Source organism: Engraulis encrasicolus, chromosome 14 (assembly GCF_034702125.1).
Source record: "Engraulis encrasicolus isolate BLACKSEA-1 chromosome 14, IST_EnEncr_1.0, whole genome shotgun sequence".
Taxonomy (NCBI): domain Eukaryota; kingdom Metazoa; phylum Chordata; class Actinopteri; order Clupeiformes; family Engraulidae; genus Engraulis; species Engraulis encrasicolus.
This window is the reverse complement of record NC_085870.1, coordinates 36,746,427-36,763,926: the sequence shown is the minus strand read 5'-3', so window position 1 is coordinate 36,763,926 and position 17,500 is coordinate 36,746,427. Positions and strand designations below refer to the sequence as shown.

At 44.8% G+C, this 17,500-nt stretch overlaps 1 protein-coding gene across 1 annotated transcript in view; it reads left to right on the top strand.

Annotated features, from left to right (window-relative positions):
- The window catches only part of bsnb (bassoon (presynaptic cytomatrix protein) b), a 151,204-nt gene that overhangs the window by 6,312 nt on the left and 127,392 nt on the right, over positions 1-17,500 (top strand). Inside the window, exons 2-4 of the mRNA XM_063216660.1 lie at positions 6,356-6,366; positions 11,049-11,064; positions 16,986-17,361. Coding sequence (XP_063072730.1) covers positions 6,356-6,366; positions 11,049-11,064; positions 16,986-17,361 — 403 coding nt within the window. The remainder of the gene's footprint in view (positions 1-6,355; positions 6,367-11,048; positions 11,065-16,985; positions 17,362-17,500) is intronic.

Here is a 17,500-nt window from a genome sequence, read left to right as displayed (position 1 = left end):
TTGAGAGGTTTCCTTCAAATCCCTGCACCAATCTATCACTTTTCTCTATGTGTTTTTTCCTATCTCCTCTCAACTCCCCAAAAAGTGCTTCATCTATTTCCTACTGTGACTTTTTCTGTCTGATTGAGAAAGCCGACCTTAGACAAGTGTTTCTCAGTGGAGGTTCTACAGCCCCCCCACGTGGCATAGGGGAGCCCATGGAGGTGGTGCGAAGGTAGCAGCTGAAAGGGGGCAGTACTCAGTTGCAAATGGGGGGCATTGCCTATTTTATTTTTTAATACTTAGGCGGGTGTTGGCAGGCTTATGTTGAGGTCAGGGGGGTGTTTGTTCAGAAAAGGTTGAGAGCCACTGCCTTATAGGGTAACGCTTTACTTGACGCCGGCGGCATACGGATGACGTAACAGTGTCATAATAGTGTCAAAACAGTGTCAGGATCGAGTCATAAACATGGTGTCATAAATGTTTTATGGTCATGAAAAGTTGTCATTGTTAGGGCTGTCTTTGCCATAACCGATTGTCACTAAATGATAAAGTTTATGACATTGACATAATGTTTATGACACATGAATGACTGCATTATGACACTGTTATGACATTGTTATGTCATGCGTAGGACACCTGCGTCAAGTAAAGTGCTACCCCTTATAGACCATTGCTGGTGTTCAGTGTTCGAGGGTGTCTGACGTCACGTGATATGGGGCTTATTATGCTCCATCCTATTCCCAGTGTGGAGTCAAACCTGAATTCCCAACACCAGTCTCACACAACAAGTGTTTTTTCCTCTCCAACCCAGGCACAATTTTCCAGTAGGGCTCCATCCTGTTTACATATTTTCCTGGTCCCAGGAACTCCCCCTGTGGCACTACGCCATGTGTGCATTTTCTTTTCTTATTTGCACTTCACGTCACGTGCAATAGTAATCGCTCCTCTCCTCTCTTCTCCTCTCCTCTCCTCTCCTCTCCTCTCCTCTCCTCTGCTCTGCTCTCCTCCTCTCCTCTCCTCTGCTCTGCTCTCCTCTCCTCTCCTCTCCTCTCCTCTCCTCTCCTCTCTGCTCCTATCCTCTCCTCTCCTCTCCTGTCCTATCCTCTCCTCTCCCCTCCTCTCCTCTTCCTGATGTATTGCTGTATTCCTATAGCCCTGGAGCTGGAGCTGGAGCTGGAGCTGGAGCTGGGTCACGTGATTCCATGCCTCCTCCGCCTGCAGCCTGTATACATCACTAACTGCTCCTCTCTCTACAGTACGCCACCCCCCCCCCACGTCTCTGTATCTATATCCACTGTATATCTACCTCTCACACTCTCTCTCTCTCTCTCTCTCTCTCTCTCTCTCTCTCTCTCTCTCTCTCTCTCTCTCTCTCTCTCTCTCTCTCTCTCTCTCTCTCTCCCTCTGTGCTAATTCCTAGCGCCTACTCCATTGCGCTGTCACTCAGCGCTGAGGCGGACCCTTGGGGACGAGGCTTCAGTGCTCATCTGATCAAGGGAACTCGTTCTCATCCCCAGCCAGCCTGCTTGCCTCCATCACAGGCACACACTGCAGTCTGTACAGCACAGCAGAGCAGAGCAGAGTAGGGCAGAACAGAGCAGAGTAAGGTGGAACAGAGGAGAGCAGCACAGACAGTCCAGAGAGAGTGACTGGAATATATGATAAAGTTAGCTGTGAAGGCTGTATCTCAACTTATCATTCGGTGTGTAACATTTTTTTAAAAATATGTGTTTGTTCATTTTATTTCCCAGTTCACAAAGTTGTGCTTTTCCATGAATATTTACCACCATCAATTATTTTTCAAGTGTTCCTACTACTTGCTTTGCGTGTTACATTTGTATGTTTATGAAGGGTTTTCCCACCTCCCACCTTTAGTGTGCCATCTTCAGCTACCTATTTAGGGATACACATGGTTCTGAAATTCTCGTTTTTCACTCTAAATGATGACGTGAAAGTCCAGGAATCGCTATGGGTATCGCTATGGGAGATCTTACACACTTGACAAGGGATGTCTCATTTCAGTTCAGGGGCCACATAGAGCCTATTTGATCTCAAGTGGGCCGAACCAGTAATGGAATTGTGAAATATTGCAAATTTCTGTTTCATATTAGAATTGCATTGATAGTCAATCATCTCAAGGTGGATGACAACGGGTATATCAGAGGTAAATGGCAACCAAAGAAGTCATTTTTTAATTAGTACTGAAAACCTGAAATCTGAGTCAAGTGCAGCAGATTTTGTAATGGGCCCTAGATGTACTTTATGTTCGACATTCTTGCACCCCTAGACTTTTAGGTGGTAGTGAAGGCAATAAGACTGACACTTTTTGCATTTTGGTGAAAGATTTGTGCATGTTAGTGGATCTATCTTTCTGTTAAAGGTCGATGGGGACCAAAGCATCTGCTAAATGTAATGTGACATTCACAGACTTTCTTAATTAATTTTGTCTCTGTGCAGAGTTTTAGACTTTCGTGGTGCTGTAGTGGTGAGTGATCCTGGCCAATGTAACTGAAGCGATAAATTCAGCGTTCACGGAAATGATGATAAATAAGCTGTAAACTTTGCGGCTCCAGTTTGTTGGGCTGGAAATTTCTGTAGCAGTACCTGCCATCAAGAAACAGTATGTGGTCCACAGTGCAATTCTTTGCAATTCTTTCTTTATGGTACATCAGTTAGAAGCCACAATACGAGTGTGGCAGCTCAGTTCAGCTACACAATGCAATTTATTGATTCAGTCATTCATTTGTTTATTTATTTTACCCTTATTTCATTTTCTTGCAAAGGGAACGCTCTATTGCCTTTTGGCATGGTAAATCTTTTATGTACCTGGACTTTATATTCAATTTCTATAGTGGCACTAGAGGAGACGTTTGCCATTGTGGACTTCAGGCACTGTTATTCAAATAAACTGTTCCTGTTTCACTTTAAAGTAGGCCTATACAAAATAATGGTAGTTTAAACCATACCATTACCTTTACATTTTCAGATGTAAGGGTGGTCATCTCCAATAGTGTGATTCAGACAGTCAATAAAGTGATCTTGGTGGTATAAAATCAGTGGTGTAGTCTACATAGAACGCAAGTATACGCCATATACCCACCTGAACATTTCAGGGATTTCAGTATACCCACCTAAAATTGATTGATCCATTATTTAGAATAGCACAGTAGGCCTATACTCACATCAAATGCTCAACTACACAGCATACCACCACAAAAAAGTAGCCTACACCACTGTACAATATAGAACCAAAGCCCTGATCTGAGCTACTGCTTAATTCAGTTGCAAATGACGAACATTTTGTGTACTGAGATGAGACTTTACATGAAACACATCATAGGCTTCTTCTATCCTGAAAGGTAAAATGAAGTTCCAGTCAACAATAACACTTCTACAATAAAAGTGTTTCTGAGGAACTGGCCAGTGATCTCTGGCCTCTTCCCCTAGTACTCTGAGAAAAAAAATCAGGAAAAAAAAGTCTCTCCCACTATGTAAATTGAATCAATAGACTAGATGGATTAAGGTCAAATATGCGTTTGGCTGGCATCATGGCGGTCATAGCAATGAATGCTCTTCTTTACCACGGCTGCCTCGCATAATGTTGAGTGACTATGTGGTTGACCTGCTCTCACTGTCTCTTTCTCTCACACACGCACACGCAGGCACACGCGCATGCACACACACACACACACACACACACACACACACACACACACACACACACACACACACACACACACACACACACACACACACACACACACACACACACACACACACACGCACGCACACATTCTTATACAGAGAGGTTGACCTGCTCTCTCTTTCTCTCTCTCTCTCTCTCTCTCTCTCTCTCTCTCTCTCTCTCTCTCTCTCTCTCTCTCTCTCTCTGAGGCTGCTTGCTGTGGTGTTGGAGCATCATGTATTGTTCTGGTCATGTCCTAGTTAAAGTTATGAATGCCGGGCAGCTGATGTTTAGGATTAGACTGGTGAGAAGTAAACGAGGTGTGCAAAGGCAGCATTTTTTTTGTCACTGCCGTGTCCATGTCCTCAATTGTGGAGCGTGGAGTTGTGCAGCGGCAGCCAGATACCCAGAATGCATTGTGGTTGAGACGACGCAGCCACCACCAGAACACATCCTTCACCCCTTAACAGCCTTGTCCCAATAAAACACTAAAATTAGACTCGAGGCCTAAAAAATTGGTGATGAAATTATAGGACAATAGACAAGTCATCAAAATGCGCAGCATTTTTTCTTCTGTACGTGCAGCTATTGTGGATCCAGTCTCCCATTGTGGTTATATGGTGACTGTGTCATCCTTACACCCTCACTAGCTCTGCATGTTTTACCTGTAATGGAACACGGAAGCAAGACTTGGGCCTGAAATTATACAGATTGTAGGATTCTGTATGACAATAGACAACAAAATATGCTGCATACAGGCTATTATATGATAATGAATAATTTTGTGGTGATTTATGTCTCAACCATAATCCAACACCTCCGTGGTCCAATCAGCACCTTAGCTAACCAAGTCCTCTGTGGAAAACACTGCATTGTGTGTGCTTGTGTAGCCTATGTCTGCTGCAGACTATTGATGAAAATTCCCCCAATCAAATGTAGTCACCACCGGCCCAATGCTACCTATATAGGAGAGTATCTGGTAGATTTCATGTTCAACACAAGAATAATGTGTTGTTGAGTGGCTGGTGAATTTTTTCGGCATTTACTATTTGGCAGTGGCTGGGCTGAATTCACAAAGGTGCAGATTGTACAAAGTTAATTCCCATCCCTGGCTGGTTGGCTGGCGCGGCAGCCCATAGTGTTTGTGCATGCTCTCTGTTGACTGTAGAGGCACTGGTGGAGATCAGTGGAAAATGAATCCCAGAGGGTTTCTTTCTTTCCATTTTGTAAATGTATGGAGATGTGGAAGGAGAGAGAGAGACAGAGAGAGAGAGAGAGAGAGAGAGAGAGAGAGAGAGAGAGAGAGAGAGAGAGAGAGAGAGAGAGAGAGAGAGAGAGAGAGAGAGAGAGAGAGGTGGACAGAAAGATATAGAGAAAGAGAGAGACAGAGAGAGAGAATGAGAGAGAGAGAGAGAGAGATAGGAGAGAGAGGGAGAGAGAGGGATAGAGCAGTGCAATCTGCAGGATGTTGCCAAAGTAATTGCCTACATTTCCTCAGTTTGCATGGCGGAGGTGTCATTTCGCCTGACAAATGGTCAATGTAATTGTTGTGATGGGGAGAATATGCCGAGCGGCAGTAGCAACAAGGATTCTGCAGAGTTGGCAGCAGTAGCCTATGTTGTGACCCCTTTAATACATGCACTTCCTCTGCTGTGCGTGTTTACTTATTCATGCAGTCTAATTTTAACTTTAATTTAAATATTTACTAATATGAACTGTGTGAGTGTGTGCTGCGTGTGTGTACAAGTGGATATTGGTTGAGGAGGTCATATCCTTTGCATCACATTGAATTGCCTCTGTATAAGAAATATGCCACACAAATGAACTCACCTTGCCTTTCGAGCTGTGAGAGGCGCAGTACTTTGCAATTTAAGGCATATGCCTGACCTATGGGTCTGCTAATTTGTGTATTCTAAATGTGACTTACAGTAATTTATATAATTATTAACTATGAAGGCTGGTGTGTGTGTTTTGGTAGATATTGCATTAATGTGTCCTTCTCCTGTGAGAACAGCATATTGCAGACTGCCGTGTCAAACCAGTGTACTTTCCCTCAGCACAATCCAAGAGAAAGACAGTGAGAGAAAGAGAAAGAGAGAACGGAGTATGGCGGAAGCAGCTATACCGCAGCAATTGATTGTCACAAGAACAGCAGCACCTATGCGGCCAGGCTCTCAGTGGACTCAGACTCATTCAAGCTCCACATTCTTACGTTTTATTAAATCTTAAAGATTCGATTCTTGTGACTTTCAGTAACACTATCACTATACTAGGAGAGGACGTTGGGGATGATGTGAGTGTGTCTGTGTCCCATCTGAAACATGGCAATTAGAGTTAAACACACAGACCTGAAAGTGTAAATCTGAAATCATAATTTGCTGTCTCTACACAGTAAAAAAAAAATCAGTTTTAAACTGACACTTAGATAGTATTCAGGGATGAAATACAATCTAGAAAATGCCTAAGATCTCTCCTTGTGTTGACATAGCACTGCATTTTGACTGTGAAATGCCACTAGCAGCCATTTTCTATTCTTCTGTCTTTGTTTCACACTTACCTCCTTAACATACAGTGCAGTGCAGTGCAGTGCAGTGCAATGTAGCACACACAGAGATAGAGAGACATGGTTTAGATTTATTGTTGCTTCTTCTGGGGCAGGGCCCATAGACTCAGGGACTAATGCTGGAGAAATCCTCTGAGTGCAACCATATTTACAGCAAGCCATTAGTCACCGAGATTCATTTAAATAACTTAATTTAATGAGTTATCCCAGGCGATTCCAGATGAGGGGTCTGAGTAAGCTACACCTCCTTGCTTTCGGGCACGATCACTTAAACAAGTTCCTGAAGATATATCTACGGTTAAGTGTGATGGCTTGTGATTCATTAAGGTGCAGTAACAAGCTAATCAGCTGACTAAAATGTGATGCGTTGGCCGCCTTGTGCAACCCAAGTTGATGTCATGGTTTGGTCAGTGGCCATTATGTCCATGCGTGTAATGTATCCCTTGTGTCCTCATATAGTCCAGTTGAAATATGAGAATATACTGCATGAATAGGCCTTTTTGGAAGCATATGCCATTCCACATATGGTTGGGGATATCACTCCAGACTGTATGGTGTACCCTTCCAGAATACAGTGTGGTACACCATTAGAGCGTTGTGTATGGGCACATTTTTCTCCCTCGACATTGTGGAGTAGATAAAAAGGTATTTTTTTATTTTTTTATTCGCTTTTTCTTCTTGCGTTGCAGTGGAGTGCCGTATCTCTGATCTCATGGTCGAATGATAGCTTTTTGATCACTAAAGTTGCAACCTGTCATCGCTGTGTATGTCCTTGAGCTGCTGTAACCCTTCTGTACTGTACCTCTGCAAAGTTTACTCCATTAGGCTTGGAGGCCACAGCACTGCTACATAGAGCACTTGGTGAATTTCACAGCGCCCTTATGGGAAGAACCTTTGTTGTATTGCCTTGACCAGGGGCGGAGCTAAAGGGGGGGCAAGTGGGGCATTTGCCCCTGGGCCCAGGGCGCTCCTACAGTATATTGGTGTTGGGGGCCCTTTTGGGACCATGGCAGGCCATATGTGGGGCCCTATTATGTCAGTGTTTTGCCCTGGGGCTCTGTGTGCAATTGATCCGCCACTGGCCTTGACTGTACATTCTGCTCCTTCTGTGTTGTTCGTTGACATAGGCACATATAGTACTTCAGTTTAGACAGAAGGGTTTTTACTGAGAGACTGGCATTTGGAGGCAGTCCATTATACAAACTGTTTGCAGTTACAGTAGCAAATCCTCTTTCTGCTTTGCAAATGTCAAGAATGATGCGAGAAATGTTCCAACAAAACCAAAAGGTTTGTTTTCTCAGTCCTTATGGGCGTTCTGAGGTGTTTTTAGTCGTGTCCTTCATGCTTTGTTGGATACACAGTACATGTGCAGCACAGTGCTAATTCAACACTTACAAAAGTACAATTTACATTTAACACGCATAGTGTTGGCCCTACTATACGAGTGTTAAATTAACGCTTCCCAACTTCATGTGTACCACTCCATCTCAGCTGACAAGGTGGCGAGTTCCCTATCGTCATGACAACAGAGCAAACATCCAACCAGGTGCCAAAGTCCGTCCTCCATAATGACAGAGCCAGCCCCCCTCCCCTCCCCCCCGACCCCCCCCCCCCCCCCACACACACACACACCTTTCATACAATGTACATACAATGTAATACTAGGGAACCGATTGCCCCCTCTCCCTGGGCCGAGGGCAACTGACCACGCCCCACACCGTCCTGTCGGCATGCCTGGACAGAACAGTAATATACTCCCTCCCCCACCCCCATTTGATATGAGTCAGTCACCCTCTTTCTCCCCTCCCCAATGACATGACATGACATGAGTAGTCAGTCACACTCTTTACCCCCTCCCCATTGACATGACATGAGTAGTAGTCAGTCACCCTCCCTGTCACCTCTCTGACAGACCAGACTACCGAGAAAGAGTCCTGATGTCATTGATAATGATGACTGAGGCCCATTGTTCCTGTTGCCTGTCAGGGTGATGTGTGTGTGTGTACTTGTTTTTGTGTTCATGTGTGTGCACGTTTTAAAGTGTGTGTGTGTCTCTAGGTAATGTGTGTGTGCGTTTGTCTCAAAGTAATGTGTGTGTGTGTGTGTGTGTGTGTGTGTGTGTGTGTGTGTGTGTGTGTGTGTGTGTGTGTGTGTGTGTGTGTGTGTGTGTGTGTGTGTGTGTGTGTGCATGCGTGCGTGCGTGCGTGCGTGAGGACGTTCATGTGTGTGTGTGTGATTGCGTGTCTGCTGGCCGGGGTGATGATGGTGCCACTGACCCTGAGAGTCCAGCTATTTGTCTGAATTAGTGTTGTGGCTTCCCAGGGAGGCCTCTGCTGCTGTGCCGTACTACTGCTTTGCTGTGCTGTGCTGTGCTGTGCTGTGCTGTGCTGTGCTGTGCTGTGCTCTACTGTGCTGTGCTCTACTGTGCTGCCCTGTGCTGTGCAGTGCTGTCCTGTCCTGTCCTGTCCTGTCCTGTGCTGTGCTGTGCTGTGCTGTGCTGTGCTGTGCTGTGCTGTGCTGTGCTGTGCTGTGCTGTGCTGTCCTGTCCTGTCCTGTCCTGTCCTGTCCTGTCCTGTCCTGTGCTGTGCTGTGCTGTGCTGCGCTGCGCTGTGCTGTGCTGTGCTGTGGGGCTGGTCTCAAACCACAGAGCCAGCTCATTCACGCTCTTTAAAACTTCCCGGCCGCCTCGCCTCGCTCCGCTCCGCTTCCCGGCTGCTCTTGGCTTGGCTGGGACTGCTTTCACTTTTTGGCTCCTCACACAGCTGCCGTCGCTGCTGAGTCAGTCAGAGAATTAAGTTGCTCGGGCTGGGCCGGGCCTTGCTCGCTTCTGCTGCTTGGGGCTAAATGGGTGTGTGTGTTTTGTGTGTGTGTGTGTGTGTATGTGTGTGTGTGTGTGTGTGTGTGTGTGTGTGTGTGTGTGTGTGTGTGTGTGTGTGTGTGTGTGTGTGTGCCTGCGTGTGTAGTGCTGTGTCAAGCAAACTAAAGCCAGAGAAGGGATCAGACTCACTTTCATGTAGTGTGTTGTCGTTGTTGTTGTTGGCGGTGTGTGTGTGTGTGTGTGTGTGTGTGTGTGTGTGTGTGTGTGTGTGTGTGTGTGTGTGTGTGTGTGTGTGTGTGTGTGTGCGGGCGCGTGTGTGCACGTCTGTGCGCATGTAGTACTGGCAAATGAAATTGAGAGAAGGGGTCAGATTTTCACTTTCATGTGGTCTGTTGTGGTGTTTGCGCTTGCAGTACTGAAGTTTACTTGCGTCGTCTTTCATTCACATCGTTTGCTTTTTGGTGTGGAGCAAGGGGGCTAGCCAGACTGAAAAAGCAGAGTTTGCTGTGCATATGCCCTGTATATAGCATTTGTGAACAGAGGCTTCACTAGAAATGTCAAAAAAGATGAGGCGCACAAAAGGCTCAACTCAAAAACTGTATATTGTAGCCGAAATGTAACAAAAGAAGTCAGTGGATTAAACTGGAGCTACAGACATTTTGGACGTAGTCCATTTTCAATGTCTACAGTAGCAACAGAGGCTTCAAAATCACCAGTCCAATATGACAGACACAAAAAAGACAACCATATAACTTATAACAACATACAACTTGTAACATATTTCATCTCAATCACACAAGTAAATTATACAGTATGGTGAAACACATACACTTTTTACGGAATGTAATTCAAGATAAAAAGCTTTAAAACGTAACCGTTAAACTATGATAGGCTACTGCTAAAGGAGAAGAGTATGTTTAAAGGGGTATGCCACTATTTTGGGGCTTAATGCAGTTAAAATCGTTGGCTGGGGTTTATAAAGGTGGTAAAGTGTCTTACTTTTCATGTTAAGCGTTGTCTTGCTTTAAGAGAAGTTAAAAGAGGGAGCATGTCGCTAAGCTAGTGAAAGTCAATGCATCCGTGTAGCATGCTACAATGCTACACGGATCCATTGACTTTCACTAGCTTAGCGACATATTCCCTCTTTTAACTTCTCTTAAAGCAAGACAACGCTTAACATGAAAAGTAAGACACTTTACCACCTTTATAAACCCCAGCCAACGATTTTAACTGCATTAAGCCCCAAAATAGTGGCATACCCCTTTAAGTGCCCATAATACTTTATTCGTGAGGCAGTGAACGTTCTTGTAAAGTTTTCCTGTTGCTGTTTAAATGGGTTGTCCTGCTAGACTGCTACACCTTCAACACAACCATTCATCAAATCGGGAGCGTTCCCCGGGTCCTATGTTCCCGGGGTCCTATGTTCCGTCTTTGTATGGGAGCGGGGAACATAGGACCCTTTTTCTAAAAAAGGGTTCTATGTTCCCCGCTTTGTATGTTTTCACATTGTGCCCTGCCCAAAACCATCCCTAAACCTAACCTGTCAGGAATGCACTGTTTCTGAGTTCTAAATTTGTGCCCTGACCAAAACTATCCCTAAACCTAACCTGTCAGAGGTGCAACAACAACCTCCGCTTTGCCATGCGGCAGCAGTCTAATTGGAAGCAGCGGGGAACATAGAACCCTTTTTTGAAAAAAAGGTCCTAAGTTCCCCGCATTGTATGTTTCCGAGTTTTCAAATTGTGCCCTTCCCAAAACCATCCCTAAACCTAACCTGTCGTAATGCAATGTTTCTGAGTTTTCAATTTATGCCCTGACCAAAACTATCCCTAATCCTAACCTTCCACAGTTGCAACAGCAACCTGCACTTCTCCATGTGTCAGCAGTCTACTTTGAAGCAGTGGGGAACATAGAACCCTTTGTTGAAAAAAGGGTCCTATGTTCCCCGGTAGAGGGGAACATAGGACCCGGGGAACATAGGGATGACCCCATCAAATCAGCTGATCCAGGGCCAAGGTGCTAGGCACTCGACTGCTACTCCAGCGACCCGGGTTCGATTCCAGCCGAGCTCATTTGATGACCATACCCTGTCTCTCTCCCCACTTGCTTCCTGTCAATACCTTCACTGCCCTATCACGCAATTAAGTAAAATATATATATATATATATATATATATATATATATATATATATATATATATATATATATAAAAATCAGCTGATGCAGTCAGGTGAAGCTCAGGGAGGTTAAGAGTTCACCAGTGAGTTAGCCTGCATCATAGTAGCACCACAGACACAATGTTGTCTTTTTTTCCTCACATATCACATATTGTACTGAAGCCCCCGAAACCAGGGTTGGCCCAAATCACTGTAGGCGTAGCTGAGCAGAGCGGGGTGATAAGTGGAGGGAAAAAAGACAGCATTTTAGTGATAATTGTTATACTGGCGAAACAGCCAAATGGGCCGTTTAGCATATATAGCAGTTATCAAATACTGAATGCAGCTAATGAAACAGCAGCAGCAGCACAGTATAAGTGTGTGAGAGGAGGGGAGGGGGAAAAGTTGAAGTGGCATGGGGAAGGAATTGCATAGAGAAATTGCAGAGAGCAAACAAACAGGGAGGGTAAATAACACGGAAAACACAGACTCCCTGCTCGGCGTAAACACGATCTAATTAACCAAATTGTCGACAGTAGCGGCGAGGGTACACGATATAACTGCCAGCTCAGATCAGCCCGGAATGGGGAGGCAGACACGGAAATATGAACAGCCAGCCAGCCGGCCAATCAACCAGTCAGGCTGCGTCTTCAGCAAATCGCTCCGATGTAAACAAGTCGGTACAGTACCGCAATGGCATAGAGAGATACTATGCCTCTCTGTGTTAGTCTGCAATGGTTGTATAGAGAGATATTCAGCACATGTGTGTTAATCCGCAATGGCTTCGAGAGATAAAGAGTTTGTGTTAGTTTCTAATGGTTGTATAGAGACACTGTGCCTGTGAGATAGTATGCAATATAAGATACAGCATCTGTGTGTTGGTCTGCAATGGGTAGAGAGTTGCAGTGCCTGTGGGTTAGTCTGCAATGGCATAGAGAGATACAGAAGCTCTGTGTTAGTCTGCAATATTAACTCAGCAACACATTAAAATCTGCGACTTAGGATGCAACGGTTGTATTGAGATCTGCAGCATCTGTGAGTTGGTATGCTATGGGTGTAAGGTAGTCCGTATTGGTGTATAGATTATGTGCGCTACCTGTGAGTTGAGCTACAGCATAGAGTGATACAGTACCACAATATTCTGACTGCAATGGAGCAGAGAGATATACACCCAGTGACTGTAAATCAGTCTGGAAGGCTATAGATACAAAACCTGTGAATCAGCTTACCATCAATACTGCATTGCAACTTTCACTCACTATACCACGGCCAGGTTACATACTGTGCTGTGCCCCAACCACAGTCCCAGCCACAAGCTACTCTTTTCAAGGCCGTAGTCAGAACATCAGCAACTGCACAAAGCAGGACCTCACTCTCCATCTTGAGGAGGTAATGATGTAGCTCACAGCGCTCAGGTAATGGCGCCTCCCCAGCCATCCCAATCCCCATCCCCATCCCCCCTTTCCTCCCCTCTTTTCTCTGCCTGCAGTGTGTGTCTATATCTGGGGTAAGTTAAGCAGGTTCCTGGTGATGCCTCCATGTACTATATCAGTGTTTCTCAAACGTTTTCAGACCGAGGACCACTTTGTCCCCCCAAATATCTTCAAGGACCACCTCTCAAATGAATTGACAGTTGACATGTGCTAATTTGACACTGCTAATTTGGATACAGACCACTTACTTTTTCACATTACAAGCCTGTCTTATTGTGGTGAAAATAAGACTTCAGCTATGTTTAGCTTTGTAATAATGTTACAAATAAAGCATAAAGCTAGCTTGTCTTGGAAAAGTAGAAATCCGCTCACGGACCACCTGAGCTCTGTTGCGGACCACAAGTGGTACCCGGACCACACTTTGAGAATCACTGTACTATATGATGACGAGGAGCAGCCCAGATCCTTAGGGCCCTGCAGGGAGCTCTGAATGTGTTAGAGCCATATTGCGTACAGGGTTGCACACTGTATGACTGAAATAGGGCTGCACGATATCAGAAAACTCGATAACAGTATGCAATACCTCGATAACGATAATTAAACGATATTTACAAATATAGCCGAGTGTTTTTCTTGTCACTAATTTGTCGGTCTGTGTGGGGGGTGTGGTTTCGGTCACGGCAGACTTCTTGCACATTTGTTGACATTCAGCAAGTGATTGGACTGCACAGAAATGTTTTACTTGTTCGTGATAATGAAGGCTTTTTCGCGATACGCATATCGCCACTCTTGATATCACAATTTCGATAAATTTTCGATATATTGTGCAGCCCTAGACTGAAACCAGGTGTTTACCCAGTGACTGTATAAAGGGGGCTCACAACACCACTGCATGGTGACCAGATGTCACCCGACTGTGGAAGCAGTCCTTTTTTTTGGTGATCTGGACATCGTATGTCACCAGTTCATTCAAAGGTACTTTGAAATGGCCTTACTTATTCCTTTTTCTGCATCTGCCTGCAGTAATCGTATGTGAGGTACTGTAAGTACATTCCTGTTGGTCCCTCCATGTATGATGTGGAGCAGCGCTGCTCCTTTGTGCTCTGTAGATAAGCTTTAATATGCTCTTCACTCTGGATGTGTCACAGAGTCACAGAGCTGTATGTACATATGACGGAAGCCTGTTGTTGCCAATGACTGTGTAAGGAGGGTTCACCAATTTCTCATCGACACTTGCACATTATGACACTAAAGGTGAGAACCTTTAATAGCCAAGGTGTGGAAACGGTTTCTTGATTTGATGCACTGGGCGAGCCATGTCACCAGTTTCCTGGAAAAGTACATTGAAATGACCTTGATTTTTTTTCCCCCATCTCTATCCGGGATACTCTAAGCCCATTCCTGGTGATGCCTCTATGTATGTTGATAAGGAGCAGCCCAGCACTCCTATGGGCCCTGCAGGGCAGCTTTAATATGCTCTTCGCCTGCACCAGTCAGAGGAACTCATTTCCATACAGAGCTGCATACTGTATGACTGAAGTCAGCCAGGTGTCCCCAATGTACGTACAGTATGTGTAAGCAGGGTGCACCACACCAGTATAGCGAGAGGAGATTTTTTTTTCTTGAAGCAAGGTCTCTTGATTTGGTTGTCTTCCCTGGTAAACTACATTGAGATGACCTTGATTTCCACTGTTTCTGCATTCTGTATGCACTGACTGTATCTGGGGTACTGTTAGCATTGCACTGACTCTATCTGGGATATTGACTGTACTGACTGTACTGACACTGACTGTATCTGGACTTATGTGCGTACATTTCTGCTGGCACCTCCATGTATGATGTATGATGAAGAGCAGCATAAATCCTTTGGGTTATGGGCTGGGTAGTATAGACCCTTTGAGCTCTAACATGCTCGTATGCATCCAAATGTTGACAGAGGCTCAGAGCTGGATTTCACAGCTACACATCCACTTTGACTAACGCCTGGTGGACCCATTAACTGTAAGGAGGGTGTACCACTGCAGTATAGACCCTCTGAGCTCTAACATGCTCTCATGCATCCGAATGGTGTCAGGGGCTCAGAGCTTGAGTTCACAGCTGTTCATCCACTTTGACTTACGCTTGCTGGACCCAATAACTATAAATGCAGTATACGGAGTACCTTACCTTAGTACAGGGTGGCCAGACATTGCCAATGTTTGCGAACCGTTTTTGTTTTTAGTGATCTGTCCAAATAAAACATCAATAGACAACCCATTTCATGAGCTCCCTGGGAAAGTATATCGAAATGCATTGTGTGTGTGTGTGTGAAATGCATTTTTTCTGCATTATGTAGTGAGTCATGACTGTATCTGCGGTACTGTACGTGCATTCCTGTTGGTACCTCCATGTATGATGTATAATAAAGAGCAACATAAATCCTTTGGGTTCTGGAGGCTAGCTGTAATGTGCTCCTCACCTGGATGTGTCAGAGCCTGAGAGCTGCATTTCATGCCACAGCTGCACATCCCCCGTGAATAATACCTGGTGCTGAGTGCTAATATACGGTGACCACCGAAACAAAAACAACCCACGCTGCTGCTTCTCCAGGAAAATGCAAGCAAATGTCAATTTCATCCCTTTCCTCTCCTATTCCCTCTCCTGAGAGAAAATGCATAATGCAGGTAAAAGACGCCCATTTCTGCTCTCCAGCCACATGCGGTTTAGAGGGAATGTCTTCTAGATTGTGCAAAAATGAAACGAGCTGTGTGCTCAGCCAACTACAGTTTTCAGTGTGTTCAGTCTGTAAGTGTCTTAGACAGCTCCAAGGCCCAAACACCAGCAGGCTAGGCTGCTATCTGTTGTATGTGGATCTGCCCTGAGGCTACGTGGGGTGAGAGGTCTCTCTCTGTGTAAAAGATTCATGTGTTTGTGTTTTTGGCTGTGTGTCACTTCCTTCCAATTGGTGCAGATGAAGTTAGCTAGTCTTTCTCCATCGTTTGTATGAGATTGGTTTAAGCACATGCCTGCTTTGGTCAGTTTTCCGGTGTGTGTTTTCTTGGTTCCTTGTTTTTGATGTGCTTGAATTTATTAGATCAGAGCCTGTTGAACAGGCAGGCAAAGACACAAACACACACACACACACACACACACACACACACACACACACACACACACACACACACACACACACACACACACACACACACACACACACACACAATAAAGTTACTCTACTCTACTCTACACGCACGCACACACACACACACACACACACACACTGGAACCGCTTGGAACCTAGTGATCTATGACTGTGACCATTAGTGTTAAAATCGTCACGGAGAAGATAGGTGTAGGCCTTTAATGTTTTCACACTTCATTGAGCACATTATGTAAATTATTAGGACTTACTGCAATTTATACTATTTCAATTTCACACAGAGATATGAGTTACAGTAAGAGTAGTAGTATAATTGCTGACCTCAGTGAAATAGAGAATATGATAATTCTTGGAAATGAATATTTCTGCACCACATTAAGTTTCTTTTTGACCTCAGTGAAGAAAAATCATTCTCGACTGCTTGCCTTTCACCACCATGCCAGCATTTTGATTACTTGCCTCATTAAGATAAAAGCGAAAAGTGTCCTCCATGGCGACATTACTATTCGATTCGGTTTCCAGTCAGAAACTCTCCGCCCAAAATTGTCTTTTTTTACCCCTCAAGACATTTCTTGGCTGTTTCGTGCTTTTGGATACACACCCACACACACAGCTCACCTAATGTGATGATTCAGCCATTTTTATAATATACCCTCTCCAGTGTACCTCGAATGATGTAGGACCATGGCTTGTCATCTGACCGACTAAAATAGAAAAAAGTAAAATCTAAAAATGCTTGTTCAGTTCCTGGAGAGGGTTATTGGCTGGGTTGCATTCCGGCATGTGGTGAAAGCCAGGGAAACATGACAGGTTGTGCTCATGCTTTCCTCAATGATGTCATGTTATGATAATTATAAATAATTATAATAAAGTTAATGGTAATAAAATGATAATAATCATACTAATAAAATAGCAATATACTACTACTACTACTACTACTACTGCTACTACTGCTAATAATGATAATAATAAACAATACAACATATTATTTTTTTGATAATATAATATAATATAATATAATATAATATAATATAATATAATATAATATAATATAATATAATATAATGATAAATCACACTGAATGACAGTTGCATTTGACAATGTGCTTTCTCTATATAAAAAATGATTGATTGATTGACTGATTCATAATAATAATAATGTCCTCAATATTGTCCTCAGTAATACCAACCTCCATATTCCTCTCCACAGTGTTGGTGCCGGGTCTAAACCGGGGGCCCCAGCCGCATCTCCAGGGGGCCCAGGGCCAGGTGCCCCTCCTGCAGCCCAGCAGCAGGCTGCCCCCTCCGAGCAGCAGGGCAACGTGGCCCGCAAGACCCTGCAGGTGGACGTGGGCAGCAGCAAGACTGGCCGCTCGCCCGCCGCCTCCCCTGTCGGCAGCGCTCCGTCTTCGCCATACTCCGTGCCCCAGATCGCGCCCATGCCCAGCAGCAAGCTGTGCCCCGTCTGCAAGACGGCCGACCTGACCGACCCCGCCACGGGCAAGCCGCGCGGCGACACCTGCACGCAGTGCAAGTCCCTGGTCTGCAGCCAGTGTGGATTCAACCCCAACCCACACCTCACAGAGGTAAGACTTTGACTATCTATTTGAACACACAGAGGTACTGTAGGAGAGAGTATTTGAGTATGTGTGTATCCCAACCCACACCTCACAGAGGTATGAGTGTATGACTATTTGTGTATCTCAACCTGTACCTCACAGAGGT